The 16122-nt window shown below is 49.1% G+C and overlaps 1 protein-coding gene across 1 annotated transcript; it reads right to left on the reverse strand.

Annotated features, from left to right (window-relative positions):
- Nucleotides 1-8880: 8880 nt before the first annotated feature.
- TNFSF4 (TNF superfamily member 4) lies at nt 8881-15466 on the reverse strand. The gene is made up of 3 exons (XM_086617863.1): nt 15269-15466; nt 10917-10959; nt 8881-9236 (listed from the first exon to the last, which is right to left on the reverse strand). Exons 1-3 carry the CDS (start codon nt 15464-15466, stop codon nt 8881-8883), a joined length of 597 nt encoding a protein of 198 aa, XP_086473989.1.
- Nucleotides 15467-16122: the final 656 nt, after the last annotated feature.

Here is a 16122-nt window from a genome sequence, read left to right on the forward strand (position 1 = left end):
ATTACATTAACATGACTCAGTTCAATCCCTCAACTGATTTTATTGAACTACTGAATTTCATTCAGAGGAAAATGGTTGGTGGTTTTGGCAGAAACTAAGGGATTTTCACCCAAATCAAGTATGTTTGCTCAGATTAAGAACAGTCACAAACCTTTTCCTGAAACCTAACCCATAAGCTGACCTTTCAAAGGCACGATGCTGGAGAGACTGTGCCACGAGTTGCCACTTTCTGTGTGCTCAAACCCTTGCCCACAGCCCAGCACACTGACCCTCTCTCTGCCATCGGGCTCATCTCCTTCCACTTGCCCAGTCCCAGGCCCCTTTCCTCATCGCCTCCTCCACTGCCTCTCTTGATCTGTGGCTGTATTCACTCTAATCATCCCATCTGAGGTGTTCCGCAGCTCAGGGTGTCAGGACTTCAGTGGGGATTTAAACGTTCGAATTATGTTGCCCAAGTATGCTGGGAGAGGCCATGCAGGACATGGCCACCACAACGTAGGACTGGCGTTTTGGAGTTGTTAGCGTTGCCGAGTTCCAGTGTGAGTGGGTGGGCAGCAGCAGTAACAGCTTTCTCCTGAAGTTCACCCCAGGAAAAGCACAGTATACTTTCCCGCAGGCTTTTATTTGATATGTTTTAGCTTGCTGTGTTTTGTTGGTGGGATATGGCATAAAGATTCTGTGTTAGGAGTGTCAAATGGATGAGCCAAACTCTTAGGTTAATCATCCTTTTCCCCTGGTACAGCAGCCCGTGCTTGGCTTCTGCGTGCCTCTACTACGACACTGGCATGAGTGAGCGTGTTTTCGGTAGAGAGCTGGGAAAACAACGCAATTCCCCCAAGCGCAGCACAAGAAGGAACACAGCCAGCAGTTGAAGTGCAGCTTTTACCTGATGTTTCACACCCCATTGGTATGTGGAGGATTGAAAGTGAAAGCTGACCCTCTCTATTTACTTACCTGCCTTCTCTGTTTACTCTCAGAATAGAAAAGCTAATTGAGGCTCAGCCAGAATAAAAATTAAGACTTCAGTCAGCTTTGTAGCCATAGTGAGCTTTTCTGCCCAGCCCAGAAACCGATGATCTGGCATTACCACTTGGCACCAGTTGCATCCCTGCTTAATCATTAACCTTCTTCTCTTGTCAACCTCCCTCGGCAAAAGGGCAGAAACCTCTTTTCCTGCTCCTTTTGGCTAAGGGAGATGTCATTTATGAGCTCACAGAAACGGGCAGGTTGCTGACAGATCCCAGCTGCCCACGCGACACCTGGCAAGATGATCTCACATGGCACAGTGCTCTTCTGAGGTGAGGGCAAGGCAAGGAGGAGCAGGCAGAGAAGATACAGCCGGAAAGCGGGTGTATTTTTGTTCGCAAATGTTCTGACTTCAGGGCATCCCAGGAAAACGATGCAAGAAAGGTCTTGCGACGACAGGGCAGCCTTGCAGGGCTGTGACATGCCCCTTCACTCCTGCTGTGATGCAATCCCTTGGGAGCTCCTGCTTCTGCATCCACATAGGGCTTGTTTTATTTACAAAGATCCAGATGTTTCCCACACACACAGAACTGCCACTCGCCGTGTTTACACCACCTGCCAGCACCTCAGGCGATATCCAGTCCTCATAAACGTAGGGACATCCCATGCATCTTTTTCCCCTATGACTGCCCAAGCTCATTGGGATGTATTGTAGTTAGGAGCCTCTCTATTCAGCCTGAAGCTCCCTGGGCAGGTGGGGTTTTTTTCATCCTGACATGACCCAGTGTGCCTGTTCTCAGAAAATGCCTGTTTCTTGTCACCCTGCTCAAGTTCTGTTGCAATGTAGATGGAGGCAGGAAATCACTTAAACCTCCATCCCCAGGGAAGTTTGAAAAATCAGGCAAAGACCAGAATTCAGCTAGTGACATTGGCCTGCTTTTGTGTGGTGATTTACGTCTATGTGGAAGACAAACAGCAGGCATCATTCAACCTGCAAGGAAACTTACACCTAGAATGAGGCCTCTCTCCTTGCTGTATGACAGCCAGCTGCAACCTTTCTGTTGAGCTTGTGTCACTATGCAAAGGTGATGAGACAGGGAGAAGAACTGAGCCAGAGGAACCCAACTCCAGCTGAAAGGCCGTGATGGGTGGGACATAGAATCATAGAATGGTTTGGGTTGGAAGGGACCTCAAAGATCATCTAGTTCCAACCCCCCTGCCATGGGCAGAGAAATCCTCCACTACACCAGGTTGCCCAAAGCCTCATCTAAGCTGGCCTTGAACACTTCCAGGGATGGGTCGTCCACAACTTCTCTGGGCCTCACCACCCTTATATCTAATCTAAATCTCCCCTCTTTCAGTTTAAATCCATTGCCCCTTGTCATCTTTCATTAATTTACTTCAGACCCTTTTTTGGATAAGCACCAAAACCAGGGCCAGGAACAGAGACCATATCTCCAATCCTAACCTCTCCGTACTCATACCTCTTGGCTTAGGGCTACAGCAGCATACCAGGAAGGCTTCTAACATGTCTTTGCCTGCAGTATCCTATGGGCTGCTGGTTGGAGATGACTGGCCTCCAAATTTGCAGGACCTGAACATGGGTCTCCGATGGTGTTGGCATGCAAAGGACAGACGCTCTGAAGCCCATGTGGCCAGTGAGGATCTTGAGGGCTGTCTGGGGAGGGGAAGAAAAGAGGATGGCTTCCTCCTGGCCCTCTCCAGCCTCCTAGATGAGAGGGAGACGTGGGAGCAAGGCAGCATGGATTGCCCTCTGCAGGGCTTTGCAGGCACCTACCTCTCCATCACTCCTAGGGAGGGAGCAAGGTCACCTTCCTGGGGCCAGGGACCGGGCGTTTGGGGCAGGGAGTGCCTAAGGTGGGCACCAAGAGAGCCTGGGCTCTAAGGTTCTGTTGGGAGAGCCCAAGTTAGGCAGAAGTCCAACACATCCTGCCATGACAGGTGATTACATTAACAACGTACAACTGATCGCTTAGCGGAGGTGTATCCACTTCTGCATATGTGTCAAGGCAGTGGGTTGTGTGGGAGGTCACTTTGTCAAGCAGAATCACGCTTTGTGGGGACATCTGTGCTGTCACAAAGTTCAGCGGGATGAGACATTTCCAGCTGAGGCTATGTGGGGCACCGCGAGCACAGCCAAGGGCTGGAGGCAGTGTATTTATGGTTCCACCGCCTGCTGTCTGAGCTGCACGGTTGATGGAGGCCTGCTTTAACCACCTGCCCGAGGGTGACTTCTGCACACTGGCTTCTTGTGTTGCCTCTTGCTGCGCTCATCAGTTGACTGACTGCAACCAGAGCAGAAGCAAGCAAAACTCTCCATGATTTGAACAGTGTCAGAGTGTTTCCTGCAATCCCTCAGTGGCCTGTCTGGTATTTCAAGCTGTGGAAAACCAACACAACAATTCAGGTCCATTTCAAACAAAACTGAGAGACTGGGCCTGAGGTTCATTTTCCCAACATGTTCCTGAATTCATATGCCTTGCCATTTGCTGAGGTCGGTATTATAGGAGCTGTGAGGAACAGGTGAGATGCCTGGCGTATCTGCCTGCATGTTTGAGGATGGAGCAGGGGGTGCAAGCGTTGCAAACAGAGTTAGAAATAGCTAAGCTGAGATGGATGATCCTAAGTACCAAAAGTGCTCAAATATTCGTGACGCAATATCCATAACCGCAGTTCCCACTTAATCTGTCTTAATTAGTTGTTGCAATTTCCTGGGTTTGGAGAAAATGCAAGTGTAAAAGAATTGCAAGAATGATACTGAACGTACGTGCTTTTGACGTATTTTAGCATACTCTTCAACATGTATTTTGACATACTCAGGCTGTTGATGCCCATGGTCAGGAGAATAAGGAAAAGAATAAAGTTTCAGACCCTGAGGTCTGATTCACTGTGCTCAGTCTGGGACCAGAGGGTGCGAAACAAGGCCCAGAAGAAAGCCACATTGCTCTCACATGCCGTTGGAGCCCCAGTGACCAGAGAGTCCTGGTCTCTCGAGGAGAGAGCTGATGTAGGCAAAGCCACTCAATCAGAGTTACAAAGTCAGGAAATGTTTCCCTCAGAGTGGGATTATAGTACAGCCTTCGGCCCAAGGAAAAGGTACACAAGAAGTGAGAGATCTGATAAGCATCGCTGCTGAGCAAAGCGCGCTAGTCAGTGCACTTGTGCGTATGACCCTCAGCAGATCGTTATCTAGGCACCTTTCATTACTTGAGAGAGAACTGTGTTCTTTCTTTATGACTTATGACTATGTCCTCTGAGTAATCTAACTTGGTTTTTAATCAGAATAATTCTTATTTAAAAGTACGTGATTTTACAGCCTTTTGGTATGATGTGTAGTAATCTGGAATAGAGTCACTCCTGACACTGTATGAATGAGCGCTTGGCCTCAGAGTGCCGATAAGCCAAGATACTGTCCTGGCCTGCAGATGCGGAGCACTGGCAGGACGTCCATCCCTGGAGCCTTCCAGCAGAGAGTCCCTAAGATGCCTGTGGCCTCTGGCACTGCCAGCCTCTCCTCTCCACTCTCCTTCCAGCTTCACTTGTATACCTCGCAAGCTGGAGAGCTGTCTGCTGCTTCCTGCCGCGCGTTCCCTTTGTGAGCAACCAGTATCTGTAACAGCGTTTTTTTCGAGGCTAGGAAGGTATGACCTCCTGGATCTATTTCTATTGAAGGTTGCAGATTTGTCTGTGTGTCGTTGTAGCACCAACCAGCTAATTACAGTGCTCGCTGGTTTTATGGTATATGGCCTGTGTTTGTGGCTTTCCTGGGTTCTGAAACACGCTGTCCCAGGGATTTTGTGTGCAGGGGCTGTGCCAGCCAGCAGGCTGCTCCCAGCCGCAGAGAGGAACGCTCATCCGCAGGTGAAGAGCGTGCACCTTGACACACGCGGAGGAGCCGCTTGCCTCTCCTCAAAGTCGTCTTCACAGTCCGCTTGGAAAACCCGCCAGGCCTTTCCTCGTTAGGCGCCCTTTGCCTGTGTTAGTGCTGGCAGGTACCTCCTTTGAGCTGCTTGTGAATGGTCTTAGCTACAGGCAGCTGTCTCGCCTTCTGCCGCTCTATGATTCCGTGTGCTTTGCCTACTTCTGCACCTGACTGTGGCCACAGAGCTGTTTTTTGGTGATTTTGTCCTTCTCTGCTCTTCTGATCAGCTGTGTTTACAATGTGAAGCATGGCAGATGTTAATTATGCAGAAGAGGTTGTTTCCACTAGGCTCAGGTTTTAGTCACTGATTCAGCCTTCTTCCCTCAACTCTGACACAGCTTGCTTTCTGCAGTAACGTTGCACTGACCTAAAATCTTGGAGCATTTCTGGCGTGCTTCTTGAGACCAGTGACTCTGATGTTCAGCTCAGACCATCCCCTCCTGCAATGCAGTCCTGTCTTTGCTGATGGCCACAGCTTGCTGATGGCCACAGCTTGTCTGGTCCAAACTGGGAAAGTCTGGAAGGGTCAGCAGAGGGTTCTCTCTCTCCATCTGCTATTACTTTTTTTGCTCTTATTGTTACAAACCCAGGCAAGACACATGGGTCTATGTGACTGTACCCACAAGAGCAAGGAAGACAGTCCTGACTGCTTTCTGGTATGGGGCATCTGAGGTCTCTGGCTCTATCTGTGACAGTGCAGTCAGCACAACTGTCAGGATTCAGCACGTGGGCCGTGAAGCACTGGCACGGGAAGGCAGCACCCACCCCTGCCTCTAGAAAGGACACTTCTTGTAAAAAGAATCAAGCATAACTCAAGGCATACCTGATGGATGGCTCAAGTTACTGCGGCCAACTGGGATGCAGTGAGATTTTTCTTATGCAAGCTAGAGCAAACCTTTTCTCGTAAAAGGTGGATACTGCTGGAGACAAGCAAGGACTGTGCTGCAGGAGGGGATGGTCTGAGCTGAACACGCGCTTTGTCAAGCACACTCCAGCCTTCTTGTTTTCTCTTGCCAGTGAAGCGGACAGGCAATAGCTGTGACTCATGCCAGCTGATTAAATGGAAGTGGTGTCTAAAAACCACAGGCACGTTATCCACCATTACTGGTAACCATTTGTGGTAGAAAAGGAAATTACTTTTGAAAGGATCTGAATCAAGTTTAAATTAAATATTTCCCATTGTTTGTTCTTGCACCTGTATAAAACAGAAGGAGTCTCCATCCCATTCTGTTCTGCACCGCCTTTGGTAGTTTCTTTTTGGCTGGAAAGCAAAAGCCCCGTGCCTCTGATGGGTGTAGTGAGGCCAGCTCCTTCGCCAGGGGTGACCGTGGCTCTTACATCAGCTTTGTCACCCTGTCCCTTGCTTTACATCAGTGGGGGGGGGGGGGGTAGGAAAAAGGAGAGAGAAGGGAAGGAATGCACAGTGGCCACCTCTGTAGTTTATGCAGTAGTGTGTGTTAAAGACAAGATACAGAAGCAGTAGAGATTGCTTTAAAATCGTGGAGGTGTCAGTAATCCCCGGCTAATGACTGTATTCTGTGAAATGGGTCTCGTGAAAAGCCTTGTGAGGGACAGACCACGAGGTCCTGTTTCACTGGCTGTAAGCCTGGGAAGGAGAAGGTGCTGTTCCTCCAGAGTTAGGGATTGTCTCCAGAAACTGCCTAGTCAGGCCTTGCACTTCAGCGCCTCCAGATGTGATGAGCTTTGAGAGGTGATCTAAAACCTCAGTGCACTGACCTGGTTGAACAGGGCTGTAAGATGTGACTTTAGCACCATCTATGAGCTCCTACAAGGGCTTAACAACCCCAGTAACAAAAATTAATCTTTCTCATATCAAAGAGACTTTTAACCTTGTGGAGGAAGGTGTCACCAGATACAAACAGAAGAGAGCTGGGAAGCAGCAGCCCTGCATACCCCTGGGGAGAGCTGAGACTGAGGCTGAACTGTCAAAAAAAAAAAAAAGCATGTGAAAATTTCCTATAGTCTTCATACTAGTGAAAATGTCTGCTCAAACACAGTGAATGTGTGATTCACCAGTCCCTCCCCTCCCAAGAGACACTCCAAGCCCAAAGGTTACAAAGGAAAGTTTTATTAACTTTTAAGAAGGGAAACACATTCTCACTTCTGCCAGGGAGTGTGACAATCCCCAGATTGTGGGCAGGGTGCAGCTGCCTTCAGTCCCCATGGCAGGCAGCACGGCCAGAGGTAAAAGCCCAAAACACTCCTTGCAGCTGGGGAGGAGCATCCTGTGGATGCAAGTCAGCCCATAGCTTCTCGGTCCCAAGATGAAAAAAGGCTGTTTCTCGGCACTGCGTGAATAACTGCTTCAGCCACAGAGGTTTCCCCTGGGGCTGTGGCCTGGCCCTGGGTAGGGAAGTTCATAAAACCTGCCAACAACAGTGTAAAACGTGTGGAAAAGCTCACCACGGGCTGGAAGATTTCTTTAGCACCCAAGTCCACAGGAATGCTGAGCCAGCAGTGGGTCAGCCACAAAGCCGAGGGAGGAAGCAGCACAGTGCCCGAGTAGCAGGAATGCTCCAGGGCATTGGGAACATCTGCAAAGAGGAGCTTAGCGCTGACAACCCAAAGTCTGAACCCTTCCCAGTGTTTCTAAGGAATCTGAAGTAATGTTTTTATGCCTATAGTATAAATACATAAATACTTTTAACAAAAAAATTCTGGGATGTACAGCCAGCAGTGAGATGCTGAAATGCTGCTGGAGATTATTGGAGCCAGGTAGTCCACTTGCCCTTGAAATCTGCCCTACTTCACCCAAAAACACAACAGTCGCTGGCTGTGCTCAGGTCACGTGCTGCCTGCAGCGTCGGCAGGGCAGGACTTGTCCTCAGCAGCCACAAGCTGCAACGAGAAGAGGGATGTGCAGCCCAGGATGATGGAGAGCAGCCTGACTTCAGCAGGCAGGGTGCGCATGGGTGTGCAGGCACGTCGTGAGGTCGTGCCTGTGAACCTCTCTGTGGTGTGTACCTGTATGACAAGGCCTCCTGCGAGGCTCCCAGGAACCACCGGAATCCTCCCAGAGGAAAGGATGTGCAGACCTACAGACTTCACTCAGACCATTAGAAGAGAACCCACCAAATTCAGAAGATTCATGTTTTTCCAAATGTTTATGTGCCTAGATCATTTTTGAGTCAAGCCAGTCTGTGCGTGTGTGCTTGAAGGATTCTTCTTCAACTTAACACCTCCAAGAGCTGGTGCTGAGATGTAAATGTCCCATCAGATATTCACTCAGCTGAGGAGTAGCCTGCAGACAGCTGGAAAAAGCCAGTGGACCTCCGCTCTTAAAAGCCGCTCCTAAAAACCTCACAGCGGCTGCAGGGCCTGCGTTTCTGCTGGCCAGCGCAATCCTGTTAGCTCATCTCAAAACACCACCTTCTTTTCGTGGTCTTTACCTGTGAGAGAGCATTTATCGGGATCACAGCAAAGGAAGTCCATGGCTGCCTCTTCCCTGTCTCATGCCTTGCCAGGCAGAGGGCCATTGAACAGTCTGTTCTCCTCCTCCAAATGGCTTCAAGACACTTGAGGTATCTTCCCGATTTACCAGAGTTTTATCTTAGCAAATATACAGCGCCTTTGTACTTTATACAGATACTGTCAAGTAAATAGAGAAAGCCGGGGTTTCTCCAGATACGAGCTAAGCTTAGGCGACTCTCTTTGGCTTTCATTTCTGTTCTCAAGGGCTTCACACATCCCCTTCTCCAGTGTTAGAAAGATCCATCCTAGGTAGCAAAACAGCTGTGCAGAGCTCCAAAGAGGTGAACGTGGCACGCACTACGTAAACCCTGTTCGCACTGTGCTTTATCTGTACTCCAGCCGAGGCTTTCCGCAGCCCCGGGGAGGGAGGCTAGAGCAGTCTGCCTGTACAAGTACAGCCTGTGAGAACGAGCCTCCCACAGGCGAATGGCTTGCTAGGAAAGGCTTTACTTTACACGTTACATTCCATACGTCGTCATCTACAGCGAGCAATTTAAGGGATTTAGTAACACAAGGCTAAATGACAAATCCACAATGGTGGCGTTGGAGCTGGTCCGCAGGGTGATGTTATCTTGATCAAACAAGTAGAGCACTGTGATTAAATTTACTGCATTCTCGCTCTCCTGGACAGTTTGCTCCCAGAGGGCCCTGCTGGTCTTCTTGTCTGTCTTCCACAGCGTCAGCTTCAGCAAGTCCTCCTCTTCCAGGTCACGGAAAATGCCCTTCAAGGACACTAGGTAGAGGCCATCACAGGCGATCATGATGGAACCGTTTCTGATCTGAATAGAGCCTACTTCAGCAGTGAGATTCACGGCTACTCCTTTGATGCTTTTACCTGGAATGAAAGACAGGAAAGATGATCCCAAATGTCTTCTTAGAAATGGGTTCTTTTATACGGACTAACTGTAGGAAAGGTGGAAAAATATAGGAAAGCAAAAAAGAGTGAACTAGAGAATAGGGCAAACCAGAGCTAAAATATCATCGACTCTAGTCAGGCATCATCTGCAGTGGAAAATTCCAGGTTCCCACTCCTCAGCAAGCTGTGCCTTTTGGACCACAACTCCAGTTTATACGAATTATTCCTCCAAGTTTCTATTTGTGCACTATTTATTTACTGTATGTCTGTCTTAAAATACAGACATGTAGGTAAAGCGTCTCTGTGAGTTTAAGCAGCACAGGTTCCTAAAAAGAACAGAAAAAAAGACAGTAAATAAGAAGAGGGAAAAGCATTTGGAGCTGGAAGGAAGAGAAAAACTGATTTCTGCAGAGATGCTGGTAACATAAGTCCTTGTCTTTGGGTTTGGCTGAGGTCTTTTAACAGAAGACAGGATAAAAGAGCAACATAGAGACAGAAACAGAAGCAGCAAATTAATATAGAGCCGAGTCAGGAGAAATTAAACCAGAACTCAGCGCGAAAGGTTTTCTCTTGGAACGAGCAGTAACAGTTCCCAGGGCTCTGCTGGAAACGTTTCCCTGCTATGCTCCTGGATTTTCAGCCTAACAGCAGAAACTCCTGGGACCAGGAGACCCAGGTTGTCTCCTGGCAGGTGGGACAGCCCCTCTGGGCTGAGGTCAAATTTCTGAAGGTTTTTCTCTAAGAACATGGGTTTCTATTAGGTTAGGCTCGTTGCTACCTTACAATATTAACTGAAAGTAAAACCATTAACAATATTTTAGTACAATTTAAAAATTTTACTATTTGCTTCAGTCGTCGATGTCTGTCATCGGACAAAACATCCCGTGTAGTCGGCACTCAGGGCGCTGCTATTTCTGCTATCGCGTGTACGCTTGCTCGCTCTTCCCCAGGAAATCATTTACATTTTTCATAAATCAGGAAATCATTGACTTGTTTCAGAAATACCCCAAAAGCACACCACGTGTACTCAGTAAATTCTCAAAATACTTTCTCGTTCTCTTGCAGAGTGAAAGCTGTTTTAGTAGGTAGGTAAGGACTGCAGAAATCCACGTAGATTTTCGGGTTTTTTCTTCCGCTCCGGAAAAAACCTTTTGTTTGGCTTTGGCACTTTGCAGCACCGGCTCAGATTTGGCTCCTCTCCTCCCAGACAGCTCTGCTGGCACCTTTCTCCATCAGAAGAAATCGCCATTGCCGTGACACAAAGAGCTTAACAGCCTCTGGCCTCTTAGGGGCCACCGGCTTCCATGGCGGTCCCCGGGGATCGCAAGTCAGTGCGAGGCAGTGCTGGAAGCCCTCCCGGGATCCGGGGGATAGAAGCCCTCCGGGGCACCGGTGTACTGGGGAGATGCAACCTAGGGAAGCCGGGAGCCTTCCAGAAGTAGCAGTGTCCTGGGAGCCCCCCACAGGAAACGCTCTGGGGAGCCAGAAGCCATCCGGTAAGCGGGACAGCACTCTGGCGGAGCCGGGAACCCTCCCGAGCTGCCAAGGGAGAGCTGCGTGGTAGCGGCTGCTGTGCGTGAGCAGAGCGCCGTGGGTACCGGCGCTGGTCGAGGGACCGGGGACCCTCCCGGGGTGCCCCCCTGCCCGACATCCACCTACCTGTGTACCGGATGTGGGTCCACAGCACTTTGTCACTCTGAGGCTGAAAAAACAGAAGAGAAATCCCAGTTATCGCACCGAGCGGGCACCTCGCTGCTGCCACTATGGCTTTCGTTTCCCCACCGAGACCAGGACTGCGCCTCCAAAAACACCACTGGCAGCCTCAGCTGGCACCGCTGCCGCTACCCAGCTACGCTCTTTACTTGCCTTTATATCGTTATTACAAAATATGATTTTGGAGTGGTTCCTAGCCAGTTCGACTTCCAGCCCGGTGCTGAGCCCAACTGGTAGCGTTGGTCCTGTTTAGAAAAATATCCTGGCGAACGTAAAGGAGTCAGACCAAACAGTAAGGAAAGACCTCGGGGTGCAGAGCCGCTTCTGCATGACTCCCTCAAGTCTGACTCACAGCCAGGGTGCCTGTTTTGCAGGGCTGGGACCCAGATGTGCCTCCGCCGTCTCTCCCTTCTCCTGGAGGGCACTAAGAGGTGGGTCTGGGCTCCCTGCACTTTTGAGTCAGGCTGTTACTGAACGTGTGTCTCGGTGGCTCCCTTAGATGTGCATTTAGACAGGCTTTAAATTGATTTGCATTTTATGAGTGTAACAGAAAAAGTGAATGCAAATACAGAAGCGTGTATCTTACTGATCAGATACGTAAAACACCAAGCTTCTGTACTAGATTTTTAAATCTGAACTTTGCATCTTAAACCCATCTCTCATCTTAACCACAGGAGGCCCAAATCCGCAGTCTCCTCACAACCACAAGTCTTCAGCGTTTTGCCCGATTAAAGAGTGAAAGGTTAGGCTCGCTGCTCCGTGTTCTTCTCTCTACCTATGCCATCGGTTTCCTAAAGGAGAAAGCGGGTTGGTGAGACGTGTGTTGAGCTGACTTTCACGTGTGTTACAGGAACAGAGCAGCCCCCTCACTCTGGGCGCAGGGAGATCGTTGGAACAGAGTGGAGAGCGAGCGCAGACATGTGAATCCGCAGGTTCAGCGCTGCGCCCTGGGAAAGCCGAGTGGCTGGGAAAGGAGGTTGGAGTGGGGCTGCACTGTGCGGCCTGTGCCGGAGGGTGAGACGGGTGCTGAGTGCCGGTGGTGGGAAAGGTCTGCTCTGGCACCCTCTAGTGCTGCCACAGCTGGTGCTCTGCTGCTTGCTCCACTGGCAAGGCTGGATTCGACTACCAAATACAAGTTTTTGTCGCGCACCGGCTCTGGGAGATCTATCTCCCCCGACGTTACTGATTCTGTTTGTTGCCTCAGCAGCTCGAGTCTTTTTCTTACTCTTTTTCTAGGCACCTAAGTGCACGAGCATTTCACTCTTTGGCTCAGGCAGCTGGAATTTCCAGGTAGTTTCCCAACAAGACAATAGCTAAGCACAGGACCGCTGAGCTTCTGAGGTCAAACGACATCCATCGCAATCTGTCCGATCTAGCCACTGGTGGACAGAGTGTATTAAGCACAGGCAGGGTGGGTGCCAAACCTGTAGCAATTCTAAGAACATCAGCCTCGTTGCTACTAATGCACGTTCTCTGTTTTACGTATCTCTGCCAGTTACTGCATAATCTCAAAGCACTTCGCAATTATCTACCAGTAAATTCTGCTGAGGAGAGAACATATCTTAGGACTGGGAGGACATCCGTGAGCTAGTAAGAAAGTCATCCCTCTTTTCTCTGTTCTGCCTTCTTATGGGGTGCGGGAAAGGGTGCCCGGAGGCCTGAGGGCACAGAGGTGCTCCTTGCTGACTGCTTCAGATTTCCCCATGTCATTTACACACAAAGTTTCCACATCATTTTTGCCTGTTCTGGATCCCCAAACATGAGACTTCCTCCTACCTGGGACACTGTGTCTAGAGCCGTGCCATGTGGCAGAAGTTTCAGGAGCAGATTTGTACTGCACAAAGCACAAATCTCAGGGCACTGTAGCAACACGCACTGATTGAGAGGACCGTTGCGACCATGTTCCTGAGTCCCTGTGTCATAAAGATTGCAGACGACTGTGCACTGGAAGGGGGTTGTACCTTATGCACACCAGGAGATACTAGGATTACGGCTGTATCTTCCTTATCTACATTAAACCTCTGCATGATTACTCCTCCTGCATCTTTTCCTGCCCTGTTCAGGCAAAACCATCCTGCAACAGACCATTAGAAGCCTTTGAATTCCCAACAGCTGCTCAAGGCTTTTACCTCCCATGCATTTGCCATCACGGGGGTTTCACACCCCCTGATCACACCTGTGAGTGGCTTGGCCATGGCCTGATACCAGCCCATGTGGCAAGAGGAGGTGGTAATTCCCACAGAGATGGAAACTCACAAGCCTTGCAGATGCAAAAGCAGACTATCACTCCCTTCTCTTTTTTTAACTTGCTTATTTGGAAATCACAGCTGAGGCTTGCTCTCCAGGCAGCATCTGCTGGCTTTCCTGAGCGTGTGCCATGACATTATTTGTGCTGTGTTTTCACAGAACAGTCTGGGGGGTTTTCAGGAGCCGTGAGGATAATGGAAAGTAATCAAACATGGTCTTGCTGTTAAATTTTGTGTGGCACTCTCCAGCCCTGGAGAGCAGGAGACTCTTCCCAAGAACATAGACAGCCTCTCGGTTGCTCCCACGGACCAGTGCTCCCAACCTGCTGCTCTCATGCTGCTGTGCCCTTGCTTCTCTAAAGTCCGTCTCCCTAAACTGCCCCACAAGTCAAGTCAGATTAGTGACTCTCTCTCCTGTAGATATTTATGTAGTCGGTTCATGGTTATCTTATAGAGCCCTGTAACTCCAGTGCGATGAAATCCCCCTGCGTACAGCCCCGACACCGCTCCTGCACAGCATAGCGCAGTCAAAGCAGGACATCATGGTTATCTGCTTAAAATAATAGAAACCAGTTCTGAGCCTGCAGCTAGCGAGTGTTTAAAACTAAAAAGGCCCTCTGGTGACTCCCAAGGCCTTGACTTTTCATTTGCTGCAGTCACTGCTCCGCGAGCACCCTGTTTCAGTTGTTTCTGTTGAGGAAGGGAAACTCCAGGCACGTCCTATGTTGCCTCCTCAGCTGCTGCTCTCTTGGGCTCGTAAGGCTCATAGCTTTACAAGCCCAAGGGAGCAGCCATCCCTGCCGTTTTCCTCTGGAGAAGGAGGATTTGAGTTAACATTTTTACAGAAGAGAGAGATACTGAGAGATGAGGGCTCACTACCAGAGTGTGACACAGGAGAGGTTTCTGCACCTTGAGCAGTGTGATAGCTTGCCCTTCTCCATTGGCTTCCAGTGCAACTTCTCGCTCCCAAAGTAGTGGAAGGAGGAGAGGACTGAACTGAAGGAAAAGCCTTATCTTTCAGTGTTATCAGGGCCATCATTTTGCAGTTTAATAACCACTGCAAGACTCTGGTCAGGGAAACTTGTGCAGAGCACAGGGGTTTTCATTAAACAGCAGAGTACCCAGAGCATGGGGCCATCCCTCCCTGGCACAGTTACATGCCTGGCTTGTCTCTCTGCCACCGCTGAGCGGGAAGGAATGACCTCTGGCAAGACAAAGCACAACAAGCCTTAAAGTGGTACATAGCTCCTGGAGAAGATGTAGGAGGAGAAGTAGCTTGTGCATAAGTGGCACTGAAATAGCAGCGAAAGGTTGTTGACAATTCACCAGCCATGAAAGGGACAAATGTATTTGCTGCAATTTCTGGTCAAGTATTCTGAGTTTCAAGCATCTCTGTTATTTATATTGTTTGCAGTGGTGTCACATGTACACAAAACTCTCTCTGGCCACATCAGTCTTTCTCTCTTCCATGTATACCCACCCACCCACCTCGAGGCTGTCCTCTCCAGATATAGATGACTGCTCCTAAAGCCCAGTATATGTACAGGCTGAGAGTGCTAAAATATTTCAGAGGTCTTGCTAGAGCTGTTAAGCTACCTCGCTTTCTCACATATCTGCCTGCACATACAGTACATTATAAAAGTTCAGGAGATGTTTATGAGCAACCTGGGTTCTGATTCTTTCACATGCACTTGTTGAAAGCAAACATCCACCCAGATGATCCCGTTTAATTAAATGGAAATACACACTGTAAGTAGGGGAAGGAGCAGGAGGGAGGCAGACCGCCCTCCCCCAGGGGCTAGTGCAAAGAGCATTCTTGGAACGACCCCCCCCTTCTGGACAACCTGTCCCCATACCCTGCACTGGGCAATACTGAATGCTGTTTTGAAGACAGGCAATGTGAAAAAAAAAAGAATGACAATCATTAAGGAAAGGATTAAAAACTTGTGGTTTGAACAGGGCTAAACCTAAATGTTTTCTTTTCTTAAAAAATATAAAGCCCATACAAAGCTTTACAGGCCAGCAGACAATGGGTTGAACATGAGCTCTTACCGTTGAGGGCTGCAGAGAATCTATACCAAGGTAAATCAAGCAGGCAAGCAGTAATATCCACTGAGCAGCTGCGGACACGAGGTGCAGCGTGTCCCTAACCTGTCCTCTTTTCCAGCTCTTCCACTCATCCTCTGCAGGTTCCCTTTCGTGATCCCTCTGGTCTTGATTTCTCAGCTCTGCGTCTGGCTGTCCTTCCATCTCAGCCATGCTGCCAGCAACTGCTGGGCAAGGGGCCAGGAGCACAGCAGGAGCCTGGAGGAGCAGGGGGCAGACAAGCTAGGTGCTCCTGTCCCACGAGCAGAGATGAAGTGAAGATGATGCCTTCAGTAGACTGCTTTATGCATACAGAGGAGCAGGCGGGGGAACTTCTTTGTGACTAATCTGAATTTCCGCTTCCTTCCTTCCTTTCTTTCTTTTCTTTTCTTTTTCTTTTTCTTTTTCTTTTTTTTTTTTGTGTGTGTGTGTGAATGTGGGGGCTGATTTATTGCATCCTAGTTCAGTTTTGAGTAAGGGCCTTTGAAAGTAGATGTGTTTATTTCTTTCATAGCTTCAGCTGTGGATGGCTTGATATGTGATGTTTCCAACAATAGCAAAGAGTTGGGTGGGTAGTTCTTGTCTTCACTCAGTCTTTTGTCAGTAAAAGCTCTCATCTTTCTGTCCAGCCTCAGGCAGGGGGTTACAGGGCTGCCTCCCTCCCTTTTCAGCAGCATATAATGACAGCATAAAGAATTGGAGAGGAAATACACTTTCCATTTCTTTTCAACTTTGTCTTCTGCCTTTAAAGCCATGGGATGCTGCATGAAGCCTAAGATGGAGAGAATGGAGAACCACTCAGGGAACATCCCTTTTGGCAC

This window comes from Tauraco erythrolophus, chromosome 10 (assembly GCF_009769465.1).
Source record: "Tauraco erythrolophus isolate bTauEry1 chromosome 10, bTauEry1.pri, whole genome shotgun sequence".
Classification (NCBI taxonomy): Eukaryota; Metazoa; Chordata; class Aves; order Musophagiformes; family Musophagidae; genus Tauraco; species Tauraco erythrolophus.